Source organism: Carlito syrichta, unplaced genomic scaffold, assembly GCF_000164805.1.
Source record: "Carlito syrichta isolate Samal-C Ts95f unplaced genomic scaffold, Tarsius_syrichta-2.0.1 Scaffold313944, whole genome shotgun sequence".
NCBI lineage: Eukaryota > Metazoa > Chordata > Mammalia > Primates > Tarsiidae > Carlito > Carlito syrichta.
The window spans coordinates 294,136-306,328 of NW_007258040.1; the positions used below are offsets into that span (position 1 = coordinate 294,136).

General features: G+C 40.9%; 1 protein-coding gene across 1 annotated transcript in view; it reads left to right on the forward strand.

The window, feature by feature from the left end:
• TCN1 (transcobalamin 1) overlaps nt 1-10,927 on the forward strand; it is an 18,581-nt gene extending 7,654 nt beyond the window's left edge. The window contains exons 4-9 of the mRNA XM_008070708.1: nt 154-309; nt 1,533-1,720; nt 6,348-6,537; nt 7,731-7,914; nt 10,330-10,448; nt 10,866-10,927. Of these exons, the coding sequence (XP_008068899.1) occupies nt 154-309; nt 1,533-1,720; nt 6,348-6,537; nt 7,731-7,914; nt 10,330-10,448; nt 10,866-10,927 (899 nt within the window). The remainder of the gene's footprint in view (nt 1-153; nt 310-1,532; nt 1,721-6,347; nt 6,538-7,730; nt 7,915-10,329; nt 10,449-10,865) is intronic.
• Nucleotides 10,928-12,193: the final 1,266 nt, after the last annotated feature.

Consider the following 12,193-nt stretch of genomic DNA (forward strand, 5'->3'; position numbering starts at 1 on the left):
GGGTCAAGGCTGCAGTGGCCGAGAGCGGCCACTGCACTCCAGTCTGGGTGACAGAGTGAGACTCCAACTCAAAACAAAACAAAACAAAAAAGTAAAACTGAATACTCCATTTCCATGAGTAAAATAGATATTTTTTTCTCTTCTTTCTGTCAGGATCACACAATGGCAACCCATTGACGAACTACTACCAGCTTGGCCTGGACGTTTTGGCCTTGTGTCTGTTCAATGGGAGTTACTCAGCCACCGAAGTTGCTGATCTCTTTACTCCTAAAAATAAAACCTATTATTTAGGTGGCCAGTTCTCAGTAGGTGAGTCCTTAAGCACAAATCCCTTCGTACAGGGGACAAGGTCACAAGTAGGTCTTGCTCTTTGAAGTTTTCTACCAGTAAGTATATGGATTTTATTTTCTATCCTCTTTACCCTTGTCCTCTCAAAAGAGAATTTTATTTTTGAGAAGAATGGACAATAGGTGGTTTGCAAGCCTCTTTCTAGACTTGTGGTATAATAGAAAGACTGGTTCCAACCCCCGCTTTTCTTTGAGTTATATAACCAATAGACACTAACTCATGATCTCAATTTTTCCATCTAGAAAATGAGAATAGAGCATGAAAATATGCATATAAAACATTTTTAGGAAGTTCAAGTTTCAGAGAAAGGAAATGCAGTGGAATTCATTTATCTTAACACTTCTTCTTTCTCTAATTTATTGGGACAATTTGTGTATGTGGGTTGACTTGCAACCTCTCCAGTGACAAAGTCCAATATTTTAATCAATAAAATATGCATTCTCCTTGGGAAAGAACCAGTAATTTTTCACTGTGTCAGTGTTAACATCTAAAAAGAAATCTCCAGACAGCTAGTATAGGTGCTCAGCCCCCATGGATCCAGATACAAGAAATTCAAAGTAAACCATCATTCCGTATTTCTGGATAGCCAAAAGAGAGAGACAGAGAGAGAGAAAGAGAGAGAGAGAGAGAGAGAGAGAGAGAGAGAGAGAGAGAGAGATTTCTCATAGTCCAATCTCTTGCCTCATCTTCTCTCATACGGAGATTTACTGAGCAATAATTCTGCTAAGTGCGGTTTCCTAATCAGGAACCCTTGAGAGCCTTACAAAGACATAGTTGGTCTGATGCATCATCCTGGGTTTTCTCCATTCCTATGCCAATGTGGCTGAAAAACTGGAGAAAAATGGAAAAGATGAGAGCAACCATGATGTAAAAATAGAAGATGGTCCATGGGCATACGCTTGTAAGTCTACAGGTGTTTTTATGCCTAAGGTATGAGATATTAAGTAGGGGGTGCATGGCAACTGAACATAAGGAAGAAATCCTGAAGTAGCCAGATGGTTAGTGCTAGAGGGATACTTGCTGTGCCTTGAAATCCTTCTTCGTCAATTAGCATGACAAGCATCCCAATTTTTCCAGATCTGTTCCTCAGTTAGCACTGAAAATCTCTCATCTCAGAAAACTCCTCGACCCAGGACAAAGTAGGATGCTGGTCACGCTATCAATAATGCTTTGTTTCTGGACAGATACTGCTGCAGTGGCTGTCCTGGCTCTGACCTGTGTGACGAGGAATCTAATAAGTGGGCAGATCAAAGCAGACAAAGGAGATCTAGAGAAGATTGGTAACAATACAAGTTCACTCGTAAAAATGATTCTGTCTGAGAAAAAAAATGGTCTCATTGGAAACTCATTTAGTACAGGAGAAGCCATGCAGGTAAGTCAGAGAGGGTAAAACAGGAGGCAGAGAAGGGAGTCATGGAGAAAAGCTATATCTTTTGCCTCTCTTATGGACCTCCTAAGATCTTATTACCCATTCTGTGTTTCCTTTACTGACTAACTTTGCTCATGTGATTCCTCCTCCTGCCTGAAATGTATCTTCTCACCTTCACCCTTTACCTCTCCATACCCAATGCTTCTATAAAGCTTTTCCTAATTATGATCTCTTCAAGAAATTCTAGGCTGGGTGCAGTGGCTCACACCTATAATCCTGGTACTTTGGGAGACTGAGGCAGGAGAATTGCTTGAGCCCACGAGTTCGAGATCAGCCTGGGCAACATAGTGAAACCTCATCTCACTATAAAAAAATTTAAGGCTGGGCATGGTGGCTCAAGCCTGTATTCCCAGCACTTTGGGAGGCCAAGGCAAGAGGATTGCCTGAGCCTGTAGGTTCGAGACCTGACTGGGCAATATGGTGAGACCTCGTTTCTACAAAAAAATCAAAAAAGTAGCTGGGAATGGTAGCATGCACCTGTAGTTCTGGCTACTTGGAAGGCTGAGGTGGAAGGATCGCTGGAGCCCAGCAGGTTGATGCAATGGTGGCCATGAGCATGTCACTCCAGCCTAGGCGAAGGAGTGAGTCTCCAACTCAAAAAAAAATCGCCAGCTGTTTTGGTACATGTCTGTAGTCCCAGCTATTCGGGAGGCTAAAGTGGGAGGATTGCCTGAGTCTAGGAGGTTGCTACTGCTGTGAGCCGAGCTGTGATCCTTGTGATCATGCCACTGCACTCCAGCCTGGGTGACAGAGTGAGACCCCAACTCAAAAAAAGAAAAAGAAAATAAATTCTAGAGTCTATCTTGTTGTTTTATCAGATGTAATTTTGCACTTTACCATATACAGTAATCCATGATTTCACTTTCCATGGTTTCAGTTACCTGAGATCAACCCCAGTCTGGGTTGAAACGTCTCAAAAAAAAACACAGCAATTCATGCATTTTAAATTATGCATCAATCTGAGTAGTGTGATGAAATCTTGGCCCTTCCCACCCTACTGTGCCCAGGAAGTGAGTCAGCCCTTTGTCTATGCTGCCTGTGCTACTTGCCTGTCAGTGACTTGCTGGATTGTCTCAGTTATCAGATGAAAGTGTCCAAATGCTTGTGTCCAAGTCACACTTCTTTTACTGAATAATGGCCCCAAAGCACAAGAGTAGTGGTACTGTGGTATATTATTATAATTATTATATTTTATTGTTGTTGCTGTTAATCTCTTACTGTGCCTAATTTACTAAATTAAACTCTATCATAGGATGTAGGTCTAGGAAAAAAACATAGTATATGTAAGGTTCCACAGTTTCAGGCAGCCTTTAGGGGTCCCAAAACATATGCCCCACAAACAAGGGGGACTCCTATATTACCTCCATTTCCTAGACTAGGAACATGAATCGCAGTGGCTGTACCAGTAACTTGGCTGATATTACAAAACCAGAAAGTGGTGCAGACAGATGGGATCTAGGCAACTGCACTCAAAACTCACACTGAGCACCTGCACTGTCAGGCATACATCCCTTGGAGTCCGGGACTTTATTCCTGCCTTCATTCACTGATTTATACAACTCTAAGCAGTGGATACAGAAAGAGATCAAGGAAGGTTCACAGGGAAAATCCATTGAGTCATTGGTATGAATAGAGGTTTGCCTGGCTGACTTAGGGTGAGAGAACTTTCAGGGGAGAGACGGTAGCAAAAATAAAGACCCAAAGGCACGCATGTGTGAGCGCACACACACACAAACTGCGTATAGTAAGTCCCCTACATACAAATGAGTTTCATTCTGAGAGCACATTTGTTAAGTCTAATTTATTCCTAAGTCCAACAAAGTTAGCCTAGGTACCCAACTAACACAATCAGCTATATAGTATATTACTGCTGTTTTTATGCTTGCTCAAGACATCCTGGGTTTGAAAAAAGATACTGTATGACTGTATACAGTACTGTACAGTAAAGTACACAAAAGCACAACCACTTGTAGAGGATGCTTGCATGTGACAACGTACACCAGACACATGAATTAACTTACGTGATTGGACATGCGAATGCACGTTCACATCTTTGAAAGTTCGCATCTTAAATGTTCGTATGTAGGAGACTTACTGTATTTTTAAAAGATCAAGGTGTTCAGCATGCCAGGATAGGATCCTTGGTAAACATTACAAGATGAGGCTGGTGAAGTAAGCAGGAATCTAATCATAAGGTTGTTTGTATTGTTGTTACTGTTTTGTTGTTATTTGCCTTGCTGAGTTTGAAATGAATATCTAACAGTGGTTTCCCGTTTTGGCTGCACATTTGAATCACCTGAAGGAGCTTTTAGGACACACTAACATCTAGGCCACATAACAGCCAATTAATAGAGAAATTTACAGGTGAAACATGGGCTCACTTTTGTTTAAAAGCCCTATAGGTGATAAAAATTCACAGCAGGATCAAGACTTATTTGCCTACAAGACAGTTCTTTTGAAAAAATATTTTTGTTGTTATTGTTTTTCCAGTAGGCTTAGGTGTCCAGGTGGTTTTTAGTTACATGGATGAATTGTATAGTGGTGAAGAATTCTGGGCTTTAAGTGTTACCTGTCACCCAACAGTGTACATTGTATCTGATAGATACTTTCCATCTTCCACTCCCCCCATCTCCCCCTTCTGAGTCTGCAGTGTCCATTACATCAGTCTATATATCTGTGCAGACCCATATCTTACCTCCAACTTACAGGTGAGAACATGAGGCATTTGGTTTACTGTTCCTGAATTACTTTACTTAGGATAATGGTCTCCAATTCCAGCTATGTCACTGCAAAAGACATTATTTTGTTCTTTTAATGGATGAATAGTATTCCATGGCTTTTTGTGTGTATGCATGTGTGTGTGTGCACATACACAAAAACACAACCACTTGTAGAGGACGCATGCACGTGACAATGTATTCCAGATACATGAACTAACTTATGTGACTGGACACGCGGACACACGTTTGCATCTTTGAAAGTTTGCAACTTGAAGGTTTGTATGTAGGGGACTTACTGTATTTTTTATAAATCAAGGTGTTCAGCATGGCTAGCATAGGATCCTTGGATATCACATTTTTTTAAATCTGTGGATCAGTTGATGGGCACTTAGATTGATTCCACGTGTTTGCAATTGTGAATTGTGCTATGATAAACATATGAGTGCAGACGTCTTTACACAATGACTTCTTTTCCTTTGGGTAGATACTCATTACTGGGATTGCTGGATTGAATAAATCTCCTTTTAGTTCTTTGAGAAACCTCCATACTGCTTTCCATAGAGACTATACTAATTTACACTCCCACCCACAGTGTATAAGCATTCCCTTTTCACCACATCTACACCAATATGGATTGTTTTTAGACTTTTTAATAGTGGCCATTCTGATTGGAATCATATGGTATCTCATTGTGGTTTTAATTTGCTTTTCCCTGATGACTAATGATGTTGAGCTTTTTTTCATGTTTGTTGACCATTTATTTGTATATCTTCTTTTAAGAAATGTCTGTTTGTGTCATTTGCCCACTTTTAATGAGACTATTTTTTTTTCTATAAGACAGTTCTTAAGAGGACATATAATATGATCAGTCTTTTTCTTTTTTTTTTTAATGATCTTTGTATCTCACAAATGCGTATTAACTCATGGGTTAACTTTAAAAGCCTCCCCCAAAAAAGATGAAAAGAGAGAATGTCTATTCCAGGGAAACCTCAGAACATCATGTTCAGGTTCAGGCCACTTTAGTTCTTTGCTTGCTCATGCTAATACCCTCCTAACTTATACTACCTCACAGTCTTGCCCCTTTAATCGAGGTTACATTCTGCTGCCTGAATAGTTTCTGTTCAACAAACTATTAAACTCCCCATTGTTAATCAAATGATGTCAGACACCTCACCTCGAAACTCAAGTGTCTACCCATCTGCCCAGTTTCCTTCTCCAGCCTGTTCTTCCACAATTGCCCACAATGCTTCCCATACACCAGGTCTCTGAGACCAGGAGGAATCCTCTGAGAAATTTTGCTAAAGTGCAGATACTCTCTCTACTGCCAGGCCGTGTCCTGACCTTTCCTGCCTTAAACTTTTATTCATGTTGTTCCTTCTGAGTAGAGAGCCCCTTTCTCATTTCAGCTACCAAAATTCTATGATACTGTCCAAGGCCTACCTCAAATACCACCTTCTCCAGAAGTCTCTCCTTTGCCTCACTAAATGTTTGTGAGGGTTCTCTTTTGCAAGGTATGCTACTAGGTGTTTCTCTTAAGGTATTCATCTGAGGGCTCCTTTTACAATAGTTTGTCTGTGAACAATATTTCTTGAGTGCCTCTTGAATGACAGGTATTTCCCGGTGTCTGAATATGACAGAGAAAGCTATCATGGGGCTATTATAGCTTGTGTTATTAAGCAGTTTCCACCTCCCATCCAAACTAGTTCATATGCTGTTCAACGGCAGGAAAAATATACCTGAATTATACAAGGTGCTTCCTATGCAATTAAATGTTCAATAAATATTGTAGCTTCCCCCTTCTTTGAAGTATCTCACATTCTCCCTCCTCCCACTCCCCCCACCCCCAACAGGCCCTTTTTGTGTCATCAGACTATTACAATGAAAATGAATGGGATTGTGAAAAAACTCTGGACACAGTGCTCGAGGAAATTTCCCAAGGAGTATTCAGTATTCCAATTGCTGCAGCCCAGGTTTTACCTGCGTTGGTGGGAAAGACCTACTTGGATATTAACAACAACTCTGCTTGTGTCTCTGGTTCAGGTATAAGCACTAAAGAGCAAACAGTTTTGCCTTCCAGCACAACACTCAAAGCATATGAGACTGAGGCGTCCTTGGGGACAAAAAGTGACCAGATAAACCTCTAAAGCATAACAGCTCCCAGATAGAATTCAGTTCTCATTATATATCAGGGATTACAGACACTGGAGGACTTGTTCTTACCTGAGTACTAGATGTCAGTTTTGGTTCAAATATTGATAAACAAGGTAGACTTGATTCGATAATGCCTCATCTTCAAAGGGATATTTTCTGATTGTTGGATATAGAGAAATCTGAGCATCATTCTCCTCCTAAACAAAGTATAGAGGATTTGGCTGGATGCAGTGGCTCACTCCTGTAATCCCAGCACGTTGGAAGGCCAAGGCAGGAGGATTGCTTGAGACCAGGAGTTTGAGATCAGTCTGGGCAACATAGTGAGATCCTATTTCTATTTTTTTTTTAAATGTAAAAAAGAAAACACAAAGTATGGAGGATCAGTATCATTATTCTGACTTTCCATTATCCACAGTGAATGATCCCTCAGGGAAATAAAGCATCTGTGTGGAAGGAATATGGCAGTATTCTAAGAAAATCATAGGATGAGACATTTATTCTAACAAATGATTTTGTAACAAGGTGGAAAGAAAAGAGCCATTTCTTTCTATCTTTGGTCATTTCCGGTTCCACCATTTACAGATATGGGAAACTTGGACAAAATGTTTGACCTCTAAGCTTCAGTCTTCTAATGTAAAAAATGGCAATGATGACAATATCTAACACAGGGGTTTGTAAGGATTGAATGAGATAATCCTTGTAAAATGATTAGGACAGTGCCTGGCACTCAATATGTTTTTATATTTGAATATGAAACAAAAAGTGGGGGAAAGGCAAGTATGATAGTGTGCTGTATCAAAGGAAAAAAATTAGGCTCCTCTGTGAGAGATGGGAATTGAGGCGACTGAATGCTTAAACAGTTGGGAGCTGAACCAACATTCACAGCTTCTGAGTTTCTAGTTTCAGTTTCTGCTTCAGTTATGTGAGAGATCTGCCCCTTGATTGGTTGGTACTTGCTCCTTGTAGCAAATCTATCCCTGCATAAAGGCAATGAATCTTTGGATGGGGTCGAATGGGCATGCAAACTCTAACATCATTTTTAATATTCTGAATATTGCTCACGGCTTTTCTTTCTGTGCCAGGTATCTTCAATGTCTCCATTCATGAGCCTATAACCATGACACCTCCAGTCTCGCTGTCATATATCTCCGTCAATTACTCTGTGAGGATCAGTGAAACATATTCTATCAATGTTAATGTGTCAAATGGCGCTGTTTTCCTAGATGTGATGAAGGAAGCTCAGAAAATGAATAAGACTATATTTGGGTATGTCTGTACCTAACTCAAGGCTGAGGTGTTTTCTGCCATTTCTAAAGAGTCCAGTAAGAATACCTCTGGATAGAAATTACATTTAAGCTGGGCACAGTAGATTGCACCTGAAATCCCAACATGTTGGGAGGCCGAGGCAGGAAGATAGCTTGAACCCAGGTGTTCGAGGCCAGTCTGGGCAACACAGTGAGACCTCGACTCTACAAAAATTTTAAAAATTAGCTGAGTGTTGTGGCACGTGCCTGTAGTCGCAGCTACTCAGGAGGCTAAGGTGAAAGGATCACCTGAGCCCAAGAGGTCGAGTCATGATCATGCCACACTGCACTCCAGCCTGGGTGAAAGAACGAGACGCCGACTCAAAAAAAATTTTTTTTATTTAATTTTTTATTTTAAAGATGTGGGGTACAATTCAGAGTTAGGAAGACAAATGTTCACTATGCAGGTACCCTTGCAGATGAAGTGTGCCCCCCCGCCCCTGGCAGATTCCCACTACTGGCAATCCCACCCCCCACCACCAGCAGTTTCCCACTACTGCCAATCCTTTTCTTATACAATTATGATAATTGTTCAAGATTTGTTTACGAGTAACATAAAGTACATTTAAAACACTTCTGGGTCAGCATCTTTGCTACCCATCCACATCTCACAGCACAAGTCTTAACATGGAGATGAGATAGTTAATCTCCCAGTACATAATAGGTAGTAATGTAAACTTAATGGATGAATGAATCTCAAGGTTTGCTCTTATTTCTGCAAAACCCCTTCAATAAATAGACCCCCCCTTGCTGGGCTGTAATCCCGTGCTTTGGGAGGCTGAGGTGAGTGGATTGCCTGAGCCCTTGGATTCGAGACCCGCCTGGGCAACTTGGCAAGACCTCATCTCTACAAAAAATAAAAAAATCAGCCGGGTGTGGTAGCGCGCGCCTGTAATTCCAGCTACTTGGAAGGCTGAGGCGGAAGGATCGCCGGAGCCCAGCAGGTAGAGGCTGAAGTGGCCGGGAGTGGCCACTGCACTCCAGTCTGGGTGACAGAGTGAGACTCCAACTCAAAAAAAAAAAAAAAAATAGATAGACCCTCTTAATTCAGACATTTTAGGACTAGAACAGTGGCTCTTACCTATTTTTGAATCTCTCACCCCTTTGAAAACCAGATGAATGTAATTAATATTTTATTTCAGAAAAAAATAGCATACACACAAAATTTGGTATTTAAATTGGGAATTTCACAGACACCCTGAAGCCTCTCCATGCCCCCACATTTTAGGAAATTCCTGGATGCTTAAATGAAGATTCCCTGGCCTAGAAGGTCAAATATTAGAATTAAATATTAGACTTTGTCTCTGAAAACAGTGACTTATTCGACTCCTTAAATCTAGTTGGTACTTACTGTGTCTAACAACATGGTGTAGGATACTACAGAGAAAATCAGAATTATAACCTATATGTCATATAATATATACGACATATATAATATATATTTACATTATATATATTTACAATACATATTATGTAATATATATTATATATGACATATGATTATTCTGATTTTATATTGTGTGTGTGTATAAATAAAGTCCTTTGCCTTCAAGGGCTTCCAGGAAGGTAGAAAAACATGACTAAGGAATATGAAACAGACATTGACCATGTCACTTTTATTTTCCAAGTTGGAGTCTCACTCCATTGCCCAGGTTAAAGTGCAGTGTCATGCTCACGGCCACTCCAGCCCCAACCTGCTGGGCTCAGGAAATCCTTCCACCTCAGCCTTCCCAGTAGCTGGACCCACAAGTGAGCACTACCACACCCAGCTAATTTTTTCATTTATTGTAGAGATGAGGTCTCACCGAGTTGCCTAGGCTGGTCTCGAACCCCTGGGCTCAGGCAATCCTCTCGCCTCTGCCTCCCAAAATGCTGGAATTACAGACTGAGCCACCACGCCTGGCCTGACCATGTCCTTTTTAATAAATACAACATGAAATATCAAATTATTTTTTCCTGTTCCTCTTTCCTAAAAGAAAACTCATTTACCTATGATGCCTTTAGGACATGAGGTTAAACACTTTCTTCTACTGTATATCTCCAACAGTTACAATCTTGGGCTGGAAAATTAAAGTCATTGACCACAAAGGGTCTACTATGGCAGGAGTGGGGGCAGAAACCATGGACATCATTTCTCTAATTCACCGTGGAGTGTGGAGTGTGGAGTGCCTGTGTTGGAATCACCAGGAGTGCTTGCACAACATGCAGATTTCTGGCCTCCAGCCCATGTCTCAAAGTATCTAAGAATAGTGCTGGGAAATTTGCATTCTTGGTAACATTATCAGGTGATTCTTGGGTATTAAAGTTTGAGTAATGCTTATCCAGGGTTTCCTTTGAAAACTCTAAGTTCCTGTGACCCAGTCACTGTCCTCCACAGTTTCACAATGGAAGAGAGCTCATGGGGACCCTACATCACCTCTGTTCAGGGCCTCTGGGCCAACAATAATGAAAGAACCTATTGGGAACTTCTGAGTGATGGAAAACCACTGAGCCAAGGTAAGGGAGAGACATGCCAAAAAGACTGACAGAGTGAAAGTGCCCAAAGTGTTCAGGTACGAGGGCTTGGGTCTGTGGGAAATGGTCCAAGGGGTTGGGAGAGATGACATTCATTACAGGAAGTCCCCAACAAATACACATGTTTGGCTCCAAGAGTGCGTTTGTAAGTTCAATTTGTTGTAAGTCCAACAAAGTTAGCCTAGGTACCCAACTAACACAATTATCTATATAGTACTATATGTGTTGAGTACTATATTGGACTGTATTGAGACCTGGTGCAGAGAATAATACATTTAAAGATGCAAGTGTGCATCATTAAAGTTTTTAACCTGAAGGTTCATAGGTAGGGCACTTACTGTATTTGGTGATTTAGTGGCCAAATCATTTGACCCTGTTCTGTTGTTTCTTCCTTTTCAGGAGCTGATAATTATGTTGTTCATAATGGAGACAACTTGGAGGTTCGTTGGAGCAAATACTAACACGTCCAAAACTTTGTCAGCCAGATAGAATCCTTTTACAATGGAATTCCATGCAGAAATCGGGCTCATGCTCCTTCCTTTCCATTTATTCCAATCTCAGTAGGAAAGTCAAGAACCTCCCCTTCCTCCTCTGCATGTTCAATAAAAGACTAACGACTAATTAGTTCATTTTTTGAAGAATTTTAACAGTTATTAGAAGGAAGAACACCTCAAAAAAAAGGAAGAGAGGATGAAGAGATTAGGCCACATGTATAATAAGCAGGGTTCTACTCAAGGTCACCACTCCTCCACAAACTATCTGGTTGACCTTGGGTACCTGGGAAAAACAGAGATAAAGTTTTAGGTCTAAAGTTGCAACAGCAACTAATGAGATCAAGCAGAAAGTTTGTCGGGAGACTGAGCCCTCTGAGGCCAAGACACAAGCGAGGAACCCAGTGATCCTACTGACTTCACATAGGATCAAGAGAAACAGAAGAAAGGGGGAGGGAAATGTGAAGCTTATACATAAGAGGTCAGGCCATGGTTTGAGAAACAACGCTACCCCTGCCTCCAACTGACAACCTTGGATCCCATGCACTCTCCCATGTTTATTTTCTTTTAATCTCTCCATAAAATCACCCTGGCATTCCTGTGGCAATCATGCATGCATGCATGCAAAAAAAAAAAAAAAATCACCTCCAATATTCATTTCCATAGAATTCACATTTTAAAGAACACAAATTGAATCATGTTCAGGCAGCATGAGCTGGATACATTTATACTGAGTACCCAAGCTACATGTAGATGTGGCCAGATATCAGAAGTACCTTTCATACACAAGAGGACCAATGGTGCTCCGGATTAAGCACAAAATAATGCATTTATGTAGAATTAATTAAATTATTTTAACAATGTCTTCTTCATTACTCCTTGTATTTGTTTGTTGTTGTTGTTGTTGTTATTTGTTTTCTGTTTTTGAGTCAGGATCTCACTCCGTCACCCAGGCTGGAGTGTAGTGGCACGATCACGGCTCACCACAGCCTCAAACTCCTAACCCAAGGAATGCTCCCACCTCAGCTTCCCCATGAGTAGCTGTGACTACAGGCGTACACCACTATAAAGGCTAGATTTTTGTAGAGAGGAGATCTCACTATGTTGTCCAGGTTGGTCTCAACTCCTGGGTTCACATTATCCTCCTGCCTTAGCCTCCCAAAGTGCTGGGGTTACAGATGTGAGCCACCACAATGAGTCTATTCATTGTGTTTTCTTCATAATAATCTTAGCTTC